The sequence below is a fragment of the Nilaparvata lugens genome, unplaced genomic scaffold (genome assembly GCF_014356525.2).
Source record: "Nilaparvata lugens isolate BPH unplaced genomic scaffold, ASM1435652v1 scaffold5583, whole genome shotgun sequence".
Taxonomy (NCBI): domain Eukaryota; kingdom Metazoa; phylum Arthropoda; class Insecta; order Hemiptera; family Delphacidae; genus Nilaparvata; species Nilaparvata lugens.
Window position 1 is genome coordinate 1744 of NW_024091392.1, and position 18278 is coordinate 20021.

At 35.4% G+C, this 18278-nt stretch overlaps 2 protein-coding genes across 2 annotated transcripts; one reads left to right on the forward strand and one right to left on the reverse strand.

The window, feature by feature from the left end:
• Positions 1-916: 916 nt before the first annotated feature.
• Positions 917-13741, forward strand: LOC120356034 (CWF19-like protein 1; the record flags this gene model as incomplete). Its single annotated transcript, XM_039444815.1, has 11 exons — positions 917-1077; positions 2855-2956; positions 4782-4990; positions 5145-5256; positions 5372-5450; positions 5593-5921; positions 8247-8314; positions 9083-9198; positions 11670-11814; positions 11994-12154; positions 13526-13741. Coding segments are annotated over 11 exons (1621 nt in total), but the record flags the coding sequence as incomplete, so codon positions are not given.
• An 824-nt stretch (positions 13742-14565) lies between these two features.
• LOC120356035 lies at positions 14566-18274 on the reverse strand (the record flags this gene model as incomplete). The annotated part of the gene is given in 5 exon segments (XM_039444816.1): positions 14566-15484; positions 15487-15519; positions 15522-16979; positions 16982-17014; positions 17017-18274. Coding segments are annotated over 5 exon segments (2979 nt in total), but the record flags the coding sequence as incomplete, so codon positions are not given.
• Positions 18275-18278: the final 4 nt, after the last annotated feature.

The following is an 18278-nucleotide window of genomic DNA, read 5'->3' on the forward strand; positions in this document are numbered from 1 at the left end:
AGTATCAAGTAAGTAAGAACTAAGACGTTTGATGATTGGAACCGTTATTGGAATATAGATTGTTCAATTCAGTCTAATCTTTAAAGTTTAACAGAACTTGTACGTCACACTCTTTCCGTACTAGTATGACTCTAGTATTATTTTCCAATTGATTAATACTGTATTACCTAATGCACTAAGGAGTAGCCATAGTCGAGTGGATTAGATGATGGTTTTTTATAAAAATATTTTTCTCCAGCTACTCCCTTGTTTCGGATGGACATATAAAGTCGTTGATCCTAGTTGCCTAAAAACAGTCATTAGGTCATCTTAGACTCCCTGAAACTCATCAGGTGTGACCTGAGAATACTACCACCAGATATGATGCATAAGTGTATGCATCTCGGTTTTATTCACATAATCAAGCAAAACTTCACATTTATTCTCCATAATTTCCAATTTCTAGATCAATGACCAGACATTCCTAGATAGATCACGTCGTAAGCACAAACACTGCTGAGTTTTGGATGAAGCAGTAGGTATTAATGGTACTAATACTTTGACCAACTATCAAAAAAAACTCAGTTAACAAGATTGGCAAGAGTCGGCGTTGACACTAGGTCACTCAGATTGTCGTCTAAACACTCGTTCTAACTACAATAGCTTCTTTCAATCAGCCACCGAGTTGATTCATTCTTATGGTACTGAACAGAGAGGTCTGAAGCGAAGGAGGCAAACGATTTAACAGTTTCATTCTCTCTTTGCAATCTCTCAAAGTCTCTCACTTTAGAAAATCGACAGCGAAGTATATAGATATCGGGTATTGGCTCTTCCTCTAGTTTTGTATTCATGAATTTGTCCTCTTACTGGAAAGGACTTGTGGTGAATATTATTGATCAATCAACTATCACCTACTAATGTATTCTATTATTTTCAGATTGATATGTGGCGATGTTAACGGAAAATTCAAGACAGTTTTCGCTAGAGTGGAAAGTATCAACAAAAAGAATGGGCCGTTCAGCTACCTGTTATGCGTAGGAAATTTTTTCGGAAACAATGCCAAAGATTGGGAGCCCTACGCCAATGGATCTACAGAAGGTAAGAGACTATAGGCTATAATATAATACACATCATATTATACAATAGTATAAGCATCCTAGAAGTTGAGGGTATAATAATAATTTCTCTGGTCGAGTGTACAACACGACCAGAGGAGTTTATTCAAAATATAGACATGTTGATTACAAAAAGAATATAAGCTACGATTATTTACAAAGTATACAATACATTAGATTGATTAGGCTATTTGCTGATTTGAGAAAATATGGCTCCCACTATATAAAGAGTGTTAACGAACTTCCTACCAATACTCTAGGGCATTGTTCCTGGGTAAAAAACATATTATCTAAATATAATATTTAAATTGCCCGGAAGTCTCCAGTTACTCACACAGCGGCCATTTTGCTTTTTTCACTTATATATTTTTTTCCAAATAATGGTTAAACATACGAAATTGAAACTTTGCACAATCATTTATAACCACAAGACGAAGCTACAAAAAATTATGATAATTTTTCAAATTCATAGAACAAAATGGCGGCCATTTAAAATGTTGTTTCTCAAATAACTCAAAACCCGTTTGTTTTACAAAAAAATTACAAGAATAAATTTTTTTAGTAAATACAATTGCCTATCGATTGGTATCAGATTTTGTAATATTGGGCTAATATCAACTGAGATATGCTTTAGTGGTTGGTTACCACCTTTAGACGGTTATGTAACGTTATTTTATTGTTAAAATGACCTAAAATCGCTTACTATCAACATTCAATGAATATAAAGATTGTAGCATCATTGAGGCGACTAAAGGCATCAAATGCCTTGGTTTGCACTGCAACAAACTTTTAGTGGTCACCTATCACTAAGGCTGCCATATCTCAGTTAATATTGGTCCAATCTTAGAATATTTGGTACCAATGTACTAAAAAAAGTTATTCTTGTATTTTTCTTGTAAAATCAACGGTTACTGCGTTATTTAAGAAACAAAATTTTAAATGGCCGCCATTTTGTTTTATGAATTTGAAAAATAAATTATTATATATTTTTTGTAGCTTCGTCTAGTGGTTATAAATGATTGTGCAAAGTTTAAATTCCGTATGTTCAACCATTATTTGGAAAAAGTGAAAAAAACCAAAATGGCCGCTGTGTGAGTAACTGAAGACTTCCGGACAATTTAAATACGATATTAAGATAAATGTTTTTTACCCAGGAGCAATGCCCTAGAGTATTGGTATGGAGTTCGTTAACACTCTTTATATAGTGGGAGCCACATTTTCTCAAATCAGCAAATAGCCTAATCAATCTATTGTATTGTATACTTTGAAAATAATCGTAGCTTATATTCTTTTTGTAATCAACATATCTATATTTTGAATAAACTTCTCTGGTCGTGTTATATTGTTAGGGAATTCGTAAACACCCTGTATATGAATATGCGTTGGGATGCCACTAATAAATGATCACATTGGATGCGTGATGTGCAAGTGCATGAGCCGAAAACAAAGTCTGAAAAGAGCCATTGGAACACGTTGTGACTTATCTGTAGCTGATCATACTGCACGCAACCAGCAAGTGCAAGAGTTCAGTGTGAATGTTCCTATTGCACTTGCATTTTTACGCATTCAATGTGATCATGCCCTAAGAGACTATTTTTTAAAATATTTTTATGAATGAGTAACACATCTATTTTCACAATCCCAAAGTTAACTACACGTTCATCATAATTTGTTTTTTTGATCTCAGTAATTTAATACTTCAACTATATATATATTCTTAAATAATCTCACGTCATTATAACTATTTTTATTTCTTACAGTACCGGTTCCAACATATATTCTTGGTCCGAATAATGAAAAACATGTTGGTTTCTATGCTAATGCAGATCGTGGTCAGCTAGCACCAAGCGTTGTTTATCTTGGTAAGTAAAGTCGAATTGTGTCATACATGACATCAAAACGCATTCAATTTTATTGAAATATTATTTTGTGAGTTGGAAATCTAGTCGCGGATTTAATTATTAAATGTAATTGATAAAGCGATTTGATCTCCAAAGTGTAAAGATGAAACGTGTATTTTATCACGCTTCGTGAAGGCAATATTATGATTTTGAGCTCCATGCTATACAAACAAGAGTGAGTTGGCTTTTGGCTTGTGAGTCAAGGTCTGCATGGTTTTTCACATAAATAGATTCTGAATGTTTTCTTTCGTGGCCCATTTTCTTTAAACCGTTTTTGTGAGCTATAGTTGTTGTGTTGTGGAATTGCTTTCCTGAAAGATTCTGTCTTGAGAATTCAATCATAGGCTGTCTCAGTTCGGGTAGTTTAAACCAGCATAATTGTATTTTTCAAGATTTAGATTTTGTAGGGAAAGGTGATGCGTTGATTCAATCAGCTTGTAGAAGTTTTTTTTTATTTATATATATTTTTTTATTTATTCAACGTCGGAGTGGTTTTATCAAACAGAACAGAGGAACAGGCCAAGGGACAATCAAAGGTAAAGTTCAGATATTAGTTTATTGTACCGTACATTTTTTCAGACCCATAATTCAAATAATAATTAGGTTATTCAAAAACCTGAACGACCATAGATCAGCGAAGCGAGTAGCCCTTATTAATGTCTATTCTAATCAGAAATCTGGTTTGTTATATAATAAAATTCATATAATTTCAATTATTTAATCCTTGAACCAGTACTTTTGATTGTTTTTTTTATAATAAAAAATCTTAAATGTAAATATATCGATAACGTTTCATTAAACTAAATAGTAAACTGTTAATCCTTTGATTTTATTGTTGCAACCACTAAAACTATTACATAAATAGTCTTTCTTTCCCACCGTTACAATTGTATGTTGAATTTGTTTGTTACTTGTGTACCGGTAGTATTTAAATACAGCTTTTCAAACAAGGTGCTTAAGTTACAGCAATTTTCATTTACAATTTGAAATTTTGACTTTTCTACTTCTAATTGACATCATTCATCTATTCCATTGCCAACTATTTCTCTTTGAGACACTCATAATACTAGAGGGAGGAATAAACTGTCTTTGAACAACACCGATTGCAGCTGTACGAGAAAATGCCCTCTCATATTGGAGTGAAGTTGTATAATGATTTACCTACCGAACAGCAGCCGCTGTCAGAGATCAGAATATTCAAGAGTAAAGTATATAAATTCCTTGTTTCAAAAACCTACTACAGTGTGAAGGATTTTTGTGGTAGAAGGTAGCGTAGTTTGTAAGTACTCTAGTTTTCATAACTGCCTTCCATTTGTGCTTGTTTATTGTGATCATTATTGTGAGCCGGCCAGATAGCCGAGTTGACTAAGGCGTTGCACCCTTCAGTCTGCTAGTGCTACCTGGTAGCGGGTTCGAATCCCGCCGAATCCCATCGAATAGGCATGGACGTTTGATCATCTCATAATTCACCCTCGCACTTTCCATTACCTAAGCACAAGCAAAAAGCTCATGTGGGCATCATCCGCAAAATAAAATAGTAAATAGAACTCATTAAGACTTAGTATTGTTACTTATTAAGACCTGACATTGTTTTGACGTTATTCAACTGTAGATTGTGAAATGTACTGTAATGAATAAAAATAGTATATTATCTTATCTTTGTATGTCGATTTTCTGTAGTGTTTTTCTAAGGCTTATAGCTATTATTTGACTGTTTTTATGTTATTTCCTCTAGTTTGGTGATTAATGTGCCGACTGAATAATGTAACTAGTGTAAATGTTTCAGGCAAAAGAGGAGTGCTGAATACAATATCTGGAATGAGAATTGCCTATGTGAGTGGAGTTGAAGGTGATAAGAAGGAATACACGTTTACTAAGGAAGATATTATCCAAGTGCGAGACTCCTGTATCAAAGGCCAGCCTTCTTATCGCGGTGTTGACTTCCTGCTGACATCTCCCTGGCCAAGTGGTATTTGCAATTTGGATGAAAAAGCGGTGAGAATACAGATGATCCAAGCCATTCTAATTAAAAAATTCCACCTAAAAATTACATACAACTGTCTGATTTTTATTCATCTCTCATGGTCATTGTCGTTTGATAAGCCTCTGAATGAGCATATAAAATTTGAAGTTTCTTTCTATTTTTCAGGTGAAGAATCCACCTGCAGGATCATCACTCCTCCCTGGTTGGCTGTTCAGATCAAGCCAAGGTATCACATATGTGGCTTGGAGGGGCTCTATTACGAACGGTCTCCTTACAAGTTAGTAACATTTGTTGTTATCTCCACTGAACTCATATTTCTCTTCGAGCTTTATATCGAATCATTTATTGATAAAATACTATATTCGACGTAACTGATTCTGATCTCACAAGAGGAATTATTGATTATTATAATTGGGGATTCTTCCGTTTTCCATTCTCTCCACTGTTGTCGATTCTCGTTAACTCGTTGAGGTATAGAGAACACATTAAGCTCTCTACGGATATTGAATTTCTATAAAATGAAATACTTATAATGAGCATACATACACATTCATTTTGTTGATTTTTATTTATCTTGTATGTGTGTGTGTTGAATAAATTCAATGCTTTCTAGGAACCTAGATGAAGGGCACGGCATTCACTGCACGAGGTTTGTGGCGTTGGCCGGCGTGGGAAACGCTGAGAAACGGAAGTACATGCTGGCTCTGAGTGTGACTCCAATCGACGTGATGAACGTGATCGAATTGCAGCAGCAGACCACTGACCAGACAGAGCTGCCGTACGCAGGCGCCGCCCTGTCATCGAGGTGTGGTGGAGGGGGAACCGACGATGCGCATGCTCAGTTCTTCTACGACATGTCGACCTCGGATGGGGGTGGGGCTAGTGGACGCAAGAGGCGCCATGATGGATCTGACAAGAGGCAGCGGCCCACCTTCGATCAAGGTAGGTGTACAGTCGCGGACTGAAGGGAAGATTTCTGGGTCAATTTACCCCTTCCACAGCATCAGACGCTTCTATGTCCAGCAATAACATTTCATATCCTATTTGTATCAAGCCATTAGAGCCTTATTAGTCCTAAACGACTGATGCACAGTTGCAGAGTCGTCACATAAAGTTAAAAACAGGCTGTTAACTCATTTATGAAGCCATAAATTCACTTTCCGTTGCACAGATGTTAAAGTAAACTATAGCTCACATAAAACTAAAAACACCCAATTATACACATGATTTCGTTGCATAGTCGTCAGAAAGAGCTTATTTATGTCTCCAATAGCTAAAAACGGCCAGTTAAGTTATGGGCCCGAAGTCGTGCTGTTAAATCCAATATCTACTCCCGCCAAATGCATGTCAGAGGTTGTGATGGCTTTTTTTGAAAGATGTTTACGAAAACCATCTGTATATAAGTAATTTTTTTTTCTCCCTATGTTTTTTAAGTTGTTTATTAGCTCCAAAAGCCAAGAGTCGCCATATTGTTTATCAATTTTATGTGAGGTTTTTTAGGTCTGTTCACAGTGATGTCGATTGAAACTTTCCCCGATGCCAAAACATTCGTTGGATAGAATTATGTACGGAAAAAGGTGAATAGAGCTGCAGTGTGACTTATGTGTGATGCTAATTCGAGACATAGCTAAATGGGCTTCGGCAAACGACTGTGCAACAACCAACCATTTATGTCAGTGATTTTAAACTATGTTTCACATAACTATGTTTGATTTTATGTAACGACTCTGCAACCGGGCATGAGTCGGCCGACTCAGTGTCCGGGGTCCAAAAAGCATTGAGTTAGACGGAACCTTATTAGACGTCAGAAACGGTTCTCGGCGACAGAAAAAGTCTCCCGTCTGTTTCCCGTAAAGGACACACAAACTGGCTAACCAAGTGTCCGAAGAGACTGTTGGGCATTGGGCTTTATGGCGCTTATTGGATGGACGCGTAGTGCCCCATAAAAAACTGAAAATGAACCATATGCGCATCCACCTGAATATCCTTGAAAATCCATTTCTATGTTAGCATTTAGGAATCATTTTAAACCATCCAACTGGAATTATATAATTTGAAGCCGATTCCAGTAGCTTCACCATTCGAATGGTAAACAAGTTTGTGTGAGAAACAGAGATGGCATGAAAGTGGTAAATATTTCACTTCATTCAAAAATTGTGCTGCTGTATGGTTAAATAGTGCCCATGTGAATAGAGTAAATGCGCAACTGAACCACACTATGCGTTTAATTACTGGGACAATTAGAAGCACCCCCAAATACTGGCTTTCAGTTCTCAGCAATATTGCTCCACCGGGTACTTCCAATCCATGGAGATCTTCTGGATTTGGGTGATCGGTTAAAGTCAAGGTTAAAGTCCCATGCGCATGGCAGAGTAACTGAGCGATGAAAATTTTTCCATGAGAGCAAGCTGTGAGGAAGAGTGGATGGAAAAAAAACCCTCAGTATCTGCTTTAGGTACTCAGTTGGTGTAAATGTGGCTGGATTTGAACTGCCAAGACGGACGTGGGCGGCCCTCAACAGGGTTAGGACTGGCCACGGGTGATGCGGGGCCTCTCTTAATGACTGGGGCAGTTTACCTTCCCCTGCTTGTGATTGTGGAGAGGCTAGACAGACGATGAAGAACATCATCAGAAATTATAATATACGTGCCTACCAAGGCGATTTAAATGATTTTATTTCGGCTTCTCCACAATCACTACACTACCTTGACAACCTCGACATCCAAATTTAATATATTTACAATATTTTATTAACCTGACAACGTTCTCATGACCAGATCTTTCTTTGACTACCTACCTATATGTTGTGTGCATCTATATATATATATATATATATATATATATATATATATATATATATATATATATATATATATTAAAACAGGAGACACGATATACATAGATTGAAAACACTTGAAAACTTACATTAGAAATGGGGAAATTTTCGGAGACTGTGTCTCCTTTCTCAACCGAGAAGACTGCAGTTTTGAATCCCAATTTTGGGATGAGCCTCGTAATAAACTATTCTCTCTGCTATGTACCAAATGAAAAATATGGAGAAAAGATGAATAATTTATAGTTATAACTTTTATGATAAAGTTATACTACATCATTTATTTGCACTAATTAATGATATGCTTATGACAAAAGCCACAATGATATTAAGAAAACGAATCATTTCTGTTTTATCTTATGATATAATAAATAATATCGTACTCCAGAGGATTTCAGGATTGAAATGTAAATTGGGATTTCTTTTCTTTTCAGACAAATGTTGGTTCTGTCTTGCTAGTCCAGAAGTGGAAAAGCATCTGGTGATAAGCATTGGAACTGAGGTGAGTCCACTTTTGTTCTCATATATTTCTACTTCAAGTTATCTAAACTATAGATTTTTTGTGACAGTTTGAAGATTGTTCACCAAAAAGTGCGATGAAAACTATTTTCAAGGGTTTAAGAAAAAGTTTCCAGAATTGTTGTAGTATAAAATGTAAAGAATTTAAAAAAAGCACAAAACAATGATATTGTATCGTTCTAACTTTATCATGATTCATGGATAATAGCTCAATATTCCAACTTTACTATATTCTTTACAACTTTCCAGTATACTTCGAAAATAAAACAAGTTGAGACTTGAACAAAATATCTGTGTTGCCAAATTGTGCGAAATTTCAATATTTTCACTCAAGCCTATATGGCTGGATATAATCAAATTGACAACTCTGCATCGACTGTGTTGTCAAATTGAGTATATCTAGTCATGTGGACATGCATGAATCTCACACAACTTGGCACCACCGATATTTTGTCCAAGTTCAAATATGTTTTATTCAGACTTTAGATTAAGTTGGATAGTTGTGTCATTCAAATCAATCTATTCCTATTTATTCTATGGAACTATTATAAAGAATGAATGATTGTCTATCAGTATAGATTGCCCCCAATTATCAACTCATGTTACAAGAAAATAATATTTTTTGTCATTCTAATTCAATTGAAAGTATCAACCTACTCAAGATTTTCCAATTCTCTCTCAACGTCTTGAATTTGCTCTTCTGCATAATAGTAATTGCATGCGTCTTTAATGGATGGTTTTCATCTTGCAGGTATATTTGGCATTAGCCAAGGGAGGACTTGTGCCTGACCACCTGCTAATATTGCCAGTGGCGCATCACCAGTCTACATCCAGTGTACCATCTACTGTGTCTGAAGAGATCAAACAGTATCCTTCATAATAGTCAACTATAAATCGAATTTATTATCGACTGTATTAACTAGTAGTTCTGTGAACAGTAGACCTCGTGCAGTATTCTCATCCACAAGTACCTGATTGAAACTATATACCTTATGGAAATACAGCAATAGACTGGCTTCTCCACTCATCTGTATAATCACTTCTCAGCTGATTTATGATTAATAATAATTCTTTAGTCTGATTTTTACTCTAATATTGGCGTATTAAGGAGGCTCCTTTTTCCTTTTATATTATCCTTGGAATGCAAAATTTCCAAAAACCTTGTATATACGTCGACGCGCAATTAAAAAAGGAACATGCCTGTCAAATTTCATGAAAATCTATTACCGCGTTTCGCCGTAAATGCACAACATATAAACATTTAAACATTAAGAGAAATGCCAAACCGTCGACTTGAATCTTAGACCTCACTTCGCTCGGTCGATAATAATTTCTATGGTCGAGGGTACAACACGACCAGAGGAGTTTATTCAAAATATAGACATGATTACAAAAATCATATAAGCTACAATTATTTACAAAGTATTAATACAATTGGTTGATTATTTGCTGATCTAAGAAAATGTGGCCCCCACTATATATGAATATGTGTCGGGATGCCACTAATTTTGCTATTGTTTAATATTTTATACCAAAAGTAAAAAATCTGGTGTGGTACACTCACACAACTTTCCTTGCTTCCTTAGTTTCCCAGAAAGGAGACTCATTCCAGTAAATAGAGCTGATAAATAACTATACATGGTATGAATTTGAAAAAAAAATCGGTCAAGTCGTTTTTGAGAAAATCGTGAAAAACATGTTTTTCGTGATTATCCGCCATTTTTCTCAATAATATTACGGAGCTTCCGAAATTTTCCCAGAAATGAGACTCATGTCAGTTGATAGGGCTTATAAATAGCTATCCATGGTATGAATTTGAAAAAAATCGTTAGAGCCGTTTTCGAGAAAACCGTGAAAAACATGGTTTTTTTAGTCATTATACGCCATTTTTCTCAATAATATTACGGAGCTCCTGAAATTTTCCCAGAAATGAGACTTATGTCAGTTGATAGGGCTTATAAATAGCTATCCATGGTATAATTTTGAAGAAAATCGTTTGAGCCGTTTTCGAGAAAACCGTGGTTTTTTAGTAATTATCCGCCATTTTTTCCGCCATCTTGAATTGAATTTTATTGAATTTCTTATTGTCGGATCCTCATGGTATAAGGACCTTAAGTTTAAAATTTCAAGTCAATCGGTTAATTAGGAATGGAGTTATCGTGTTCACAGACATACACACATACACGCACACACATATACACACACACATATACACACACACATACACACACACACAGACCAACACCCAAAAATCATGTTTTTGGACTCAGGGGCCCTTGAAACGTATAGAAAACTTGAAATTAGGGTACCTTAATTTTTTTTGGAAAGCAATACTTTCCTTACCTATGTTAATAGGGCAAGGAAAGGAAAAATTCTAATAAAGATACATCTTGCGAGTATAGTATCGATTGTGATAGAGTGAATCTCTCATTGCAATATTCTCTAGGATTGGACGCGTGTTTTTGTAGAGCTGGTTTGGATAACTGCTCTAAAGCTTCAGAAAATTATCTAAAGATGCAAGGTTTGATTCAAATTTTTAAAACACCAATGAGTAAAAAATGCATTTATTATTAGCAATCTTTCGACCTGGTGTAGGTCATCAACAGACTTAAGAAACTAACTAGTGTCAGGGCTAAATTTGGTAGGGGATGTAGCTACGCATATGTGTTTTAAAATTTGAGTTTGAAATTATAAGTGAAAAATAATGGATATGCAACACAATTATCAAATTTTTTATCACTCTGGTACTTAGGAGATTTGAGCGATCAACAATAATTTACAGCAATAACCAGTTTTTCTTCCTGGCTGTGGGTCACGTAATAATTCTATAATGAAGTGAAAGGTTCATTAGTTGAAATAATGTAGATCATTCTTACATAATTATGAATTACAATATAAATAGTATTCAAATAAGATAGATCATTTAAACTCATCAACTTGAATAGCTGCATACTAGATCCACTGTATAGCAATCCCAATTCTATTCTATATTGATTGATAAAATTAGTATACATCATATAAATGATGGGGAGAGGAAAAATAAGGTAACCTTGTGCTATTCCTCTCCCCAATTTAGATATGGTTACACATAGTCCGAAATAGGTTAAGTCTTGTAGCTCTTCACTTCGCAAAATTTCCAGTCCACTAATATGTTCACAAAGTAAATTTTCAAATTTAGATGCTTCAAAACAAAAACATAGAACAGATATTTCACATTATTATCACTTGAATAGAGAAGATTCATATATTAAAGAAATAATTTTGAAAAATCGAAAACACAAAATTAATTCTATACTATCTATTCTATACTATGTATAGTTTCCTCAACCAAATTCCAGATTCAAATCAGCGTTGAAGAAGTATTTCAAAAGTAAGAGAAAAGCTGTTGTATTCTTTGAAAGAAACTACAAAACATCTCACTTGCAAATACAAGTTGTGCCAGTTCCAATTGGCGCAACAGAAATATTGAAGGCGGAATTTGAGGTGAGTAAAGTTGAATTGAATGGATCTTAAGTAGTCTTTCTACTAATCGTTCTAGCAGAAAGTACGTGATATTTACTCAGAGACTCTAGTACTAGTAGTTTTCAATAAATGATTTCCAGTCAATTATGGATATTTTATTGTATTCATGATTCGAATGATCTTGTATATGATTTTTTAAGGCTGGCGCTGAAATGGAAAATTTCAATTTGGACGAGTTGCCAGAACAGACTGATCTGCAGCAGATAGCCCCTCCTGGCACGCCCTACTTTTTTGTAGAACTGCCTTCGGGTGAGAAACTATTCCATAGAGTGCGAAAAAACTTCCCTCTTCAGTTTGGAAGGTGAGATCATACATAACATTTACATATTGTTTCTGTCTGTAGTATTATAGATTTTGGTTATGTATAAAGTTTTGACTGTATAAACAATCTAATATCGGAGCACCGAGCTTCGCTCGTTATTTTCATTTATTGATAAACAGAACACAATTCTCTAAAATGATCGTGTTCATATTTTACAGCTGGCTATACGTCAGCTTATGAATTCGGGATGCGATATTTTATTTTTCACAGAATAACTCGCTCACTTTTCATAATCCACAGACGACGAAAGTCTCAGCTGTTTCAGCCAAGGATGAATTATCCTTTTAATGTCGTTCAGCGAGTTTTCCCAAGGTTGAGACCTAGTGCAATCGAATTTTTATATCATAAACCTACTATGTTCCAAATTTTGTGAAAATCGTTAGAGCCGTTTTCGAGATCCGTTGAACATAAAAAACCAGATAACCAGATATAAAAATATAAACAGATATACAGAAATTGCTCGCTTAATATAATAGGATAAAGTTTTAAAGTGTTGACACTATTAACCTCAATAAATCAAAACATGAATATTGGTGTATCATGTACTTCTAAAATAAACTTTTTCTATTACTTTTTCTATATTGATCTACTCTCTAAGGTATACTTGACAGTTTCTTGATTGAAATAATTAGTAATTTTTTTAGAAAACAAGAATTGTATTATAGCAGAAAACAGTCGTTTCTTGAAAGAAGGAAACAGGTACCAGCGTACCACCCATTTGGATGAAAAAATGTTTATGTTGATTTTGGAGAATCAAACAGGTACCACTTCAAAATAACTAAACATGTACCACGCAATTGAATGAAAACATTTTCATATTGGTTTTGGAGAATCAAGTACCTTTAATTTCAAATTACTCGTGTGTAATTGGTTTTGGAGAATCAAGTACCTTTAATTTCAAATTACTCGTGTGTAATTGGTTTTGGAGAATCAAGTACCTTTAATTTCAAATTACTCGTGTGTAATTGGTTTTGGAGAATCAAGTACCTTTAATTTCAAATTACTCGTGTGTAATTGGTTTTGGAGATCAAGTACCTTTAATTTCAAATTACTCATGCGTAACATCGTCTTATTTCAAATTTCTCCATATTCGTGCATAATAACTGATGAGGCCCACTGGTTTTCAATTGACTTGGGCCTTAAAAAATGAAAATGAAAATGTTTCTTCTATCTGAAAATTAAAGTCTCTGGCAATTGAAAGTAGCCTACCTGCCAAATTCCAATATTTTCGGTTGTGTAGATTTCCAGAGCGGTCGATGAATAAATTTACGCATAAATTTCAATAATTATTCATTCTCTATCTATTATAACAATTGCTTATTGCTAATTGTTTATTGTGAACGCTTTCAGAGATGTTCTGGCCAGTGAACCAGTCCTGAACATGGAAGAGAGAGCCGATTGGAGAGAATGCAAACTTACGAAAGAAGAAGAAGTTGAAATATGCCAGAAATTCAGAAAAGATTATCAGCCTTTCGACTTCACATTGTAAACAAATATCTTGTATGCTCTCTTTTGGTAATGTATCACTTCATTTCTGTATAAATACAATACATATTTTATATTTGATGAATGTTATTTCAATTCTATTTTCCGATTTGGGAAAGTCAGCTATCATTTACTAGGAATTGAACAACAAGATAGGGAAGTAACCAAACATGGGTTTAGTGGATTACAATAATATTGTATTATAATACCGGTATCGTATTTTTGTAGCCGTACTCCTGTTATATTATTGGAACCATTCCACATGACATTTCGAGTGAAAAATATTCTATCACTGTATTTGTCATTCACTAATTTGTCTCAGCACCTATATAAGAAAATCCATGAGCCACTCTTTTGAATGAATGAAAACTAGTTTTTCTCTTGAAATTCTTTCATTGTAGATCTGATGATTTTTTAAAGATTTGGTACATTGTTACAGGCTTTATTCTGATAGAGGATAAAAAAGTGTTTTTAATTCCACCTTTATTGGAAAAAGTAAGGGGGATTCAATTTCTTCTTTAAGATTATTTTTCTAAACTCATATAAAGTTCACAATAATATTATTTTATTAATAGAGACATACGTTTTTGCTGTGTTCCATGAAGTCGTTATCATCAAAATACCTTTTAAAGTAGATTGTACAGCGGGATACTGCCAATTTCAAGTTTCATATAATTCTTACTATTATCATAAAATGACATTTAAAAGTGTAATAATGTTATATCCATTTACAACTGATATTGAAATTTAAGTTTCACACTGAGTAGGTATTGTTTTCTATTAAAATTAAATTTACAGTTTTTTTTCATTCAGTAATAGGTATCAGGAATGGAATCCATTAAGATACGAAATTGGTTTTCCAGATTGGTATTGCTATTGGAAAGATTCGTGAAGAAATTGAACAATTCCCTATTTATAGTTTTATTCATATGAAAAATAATATCACATACAAATACAGTACATTATTCTGTGAACAATAGAACTATCTTACATTTTTAAAATTATAACCTATACTAAACGAATAAAATATTGCAAACAATATAAGTTTTTACTTAATATAAATTACAGTACTCATTGCATTTTGTTGATTGGATTACATTTTTTTTTTATAATTCTATCAAGCACGGTACTCCATATTTCATCTCAATTGAAATGAATCAGAATGTATCACTCCATAAGTACAATTTTAACGTTAATAAATTCAAAATATTTTAATTTCAATCAATAATAACTTATTTTCAAGATGATTCTCCCAATTACCATTTACCCTATTGTATGGTTACCAAATAAGTCTTATTCTATTGTTAATGCTTCACTTAGTGTTTAATCTTCTGTGACTACAATGCAGTGAACTTAATATCTTAGCAGTCATGTCAATTCAGTATTTTCATAGCACAAAGTTTATCCATGTTTGAGCAAGGTATAAAACTATTATAAATTGATTCAAATAGATTGCACATTGATACATTTCCTAATAGATGATGCTTCTTATTGAAAGTCGCAAATACATACAATCAAGATCTAATTTGAATTTAAATCTCACGTTCACGGTCCCAATCTTCATACTATTTTGATTTCTGAACTGTGCGATTTGAAACTTTGATCTGTTGAGATTTTTGATGTCTATTCAATATACATTTATAATTGTTTGTCCAAACCATGTAAAATGAGATTTGTCAGACGAGTACTGACCTAGAAGGATTATTGTACCCATTGGAGCTCCCGATGCAGACAAACTCACAGAACTAAGACTAGGGGTACGCATCTCTCTCATTATGATCTTTGATGTGAAGGTCTGACCGGCTGTCATGAATGTGTCAAAGTACTGTTCCACATGGGATCGATATTCAATGAAAATTGCCACTGGATAAGCTGGTGGGGAACTGTTGTCCTTTCATAAATTCAGATAATGAGTACTCTCCAGATAATACTGAATCTTGAATGCTGCCAGTCCAATTGACAAGCATGCTGCTGCTACCGTTCACTACAGGTATAGTTGTCGGCATCTCTCCCGACCACAACTTTCCTGCATTCTCCATACTTGTTATAGAGCCAGACTTCACAATGACAGCAACATTTTTCCGCAAGCTAGCATCAGCAATACCTGCCTTCTTGACAAATTTCATCTGTTGCATATTTTGTGGACCCATTGGCATCATTAGTTCGTTCATGAAAGTTCCTGGGTAGTAGTGAAATTTGATGATGAAGTTACCAGACCAATAGAATGTCTTCTTGTTAGCTGAGTATTTCCCCAGTAATGTGATAGGTGCTTTGAAAGATGAGTCTATTACATCCTGAGATGGAGCATAAGCTAGTAATTTTGTCATGCTTTTCTCGTCTCCAAATGTCACTCTAGAACTGTATTGTAGTCCTGGGGCAATCATCTGTGCTAGTCCAATGTCCCAAGCTGATTCTATTTTCAAGGACATATCTCCCTTCCACCATTTGGTTGCAGCTGCCTTTCCAACCAGCGTGTGCTGTGGCAGGTAGAATGAACACTGCGCCGTATTTCCAAACACGGCTCCTGACCATATCACACCATGACTGAATGAATCGGTGTCAAGACTTTCCGAATCAATACCTGGAGTCCAGAACACAGATAGGGGAATTTCCGTGGGAAGATCGCCAGACCAAACGGTGCTCTTGCTCAATGGACTTGTGCCAGCTACAATGGTGCCTGATAGAACTTTTGCAACTATTGGTTTCTGTTTGGCTGAAGCCAGACTTTTACTTCCATCCATACTTTGTTTCAGTGGTTTCTGGACTATGCTTGCTGGATCACTTGGAGTGAAGGGTGCCGGTGCTGGCAAGTCATAAGTGTATGGAGAAGGCAAATTTCTGAAGACAAGTATAAAATTGCCAGACCAATAGAACACTTTTCTGTCAGGTGAATAGTTTCCAAGGAGAATTAGAGGTGCATCATAAGCAGAGTTGATCTCATTTTGAGTTACTGTTATGTCTGAGTCTGATGCTGAATATTTCTTTGTTTCTCTGAAAGCAACTCTAGAATAATATTTGAAGCCTGGTACAATCAAGCCTCCAATTCCAGTTGTCCATAGCGATTGTATGTGTACCCTCACATTGCCATTCCACCATCTCATTGAACTGCCTGCTCCATTTGAAATGTATTGAGGCAGTTTGAACGAGCAGTCAACTGTTGATCCGAATGCTGATCCCGACCAAATGACACCATGGCTGTAGGCATCAGGTGGTGTGTCTGGCAAAGTGGTCACTGGCGCCCAGAAAACTGGGAATGGGATGGCAGCTGGCACATTTCCTGACCATAGAGTTTTCTTGCTCTCACCTTGCAGTCCACCTTCATATATCCTGAAATAACTTTGCCAATTACTACTCCTGATGGAAATAGTATGGCGTGAATGGAGGAGCCCCCTTTGATAATTTGAGTTCATTTGGTGAGGGAGAGTCTGTGACTATGACCTCCTCTGGTCTGGGTGTGGTTGTGGCTGGGGGAGGGTATGAGTAGCTCAGAATAGCTTCTCCATTCCAAGTGAAAATAGTGGAGTCAGTGCAGAAGAAAGGCAAAATCTTACAATAGAATGGCTTCTTATAGAATACACCCACAAGAATGACATTGCAAGCTGTAGGAGAACCCAATGACTCAACATCAATTTCAGGTTTAGCTGCCTTTAGCTGTTGTTTAGTGCTGCTCATGGGATTGATCGATTTCTGACCAAACTCTTTGAATATGACTTTGCATGTTAGCTTTCTTCCATCTTTAACCATTGACTCCAGGTTTCCACTCCATTTAACCATATATTTAACAGAGAAACTTCCTTTCCATTCTACTGTGGTTGTGTCTGTCTCATTCTTGAATGTTGTGGGTACAGAAAAGGTGCCTTCAAAATTAGTTTTATCAACAGTGCCAGTCCAAGTGACCTGGGCTGAAGTTGTGTAAGACTCTTCTTCAAGGACATTATCCAAAGTCATGGTGACAGGAGGTGTTCCATTCCATACTTCTGTTGCATTCTCGAATCCTGCTGATACTACTCCAGAAACAACTGTCAGTGACACGCTGAGTTTAATTGGGGATGGAGGTTTGGGAGGTTTAGTGGGCTTCGGTGCTTTTGTAGGCTTGGGTGACTTGGTTGGTTTCACTGTAACATAACTATCTTTCTTTGCCATCAGTTTAATGGTCTCTTCATTATCAGGCTTGGGTGCTCTAAATGATATTATGAAGTTCCCATTCCAGAAGAAAACCTTCTTATCAGCAGAGTAATCACCTTGTAATATAATTGGTACAAAGGAATCTGTATCATCTCCAGCCAACTTGTAGTTATTAACTGCAGGCTGCTCGTTACCTTGAAGGTAAATTTGAGAAACATATTTTTGTCCTGATACTACAATATTATCCAAAGAAGCAAACCATAGTGGTTCAACCATCAGTTTGAAATTACCCATCAGATTCATTGTAGAGTTGACATTTTGATAGTTATTGATTGCAAAAACACCTTGAAGTACTGACTCACTGTAGTTTCCATGCCATTCCACAAACATGTTGTTTGCATGTGGCATCATCATAATTTCAGTTGGAATCTGTGCTGGCAACATTCCCTCCCAGACCTTCTCTTCATTCACACTGTTGACTATACTCAGTTGC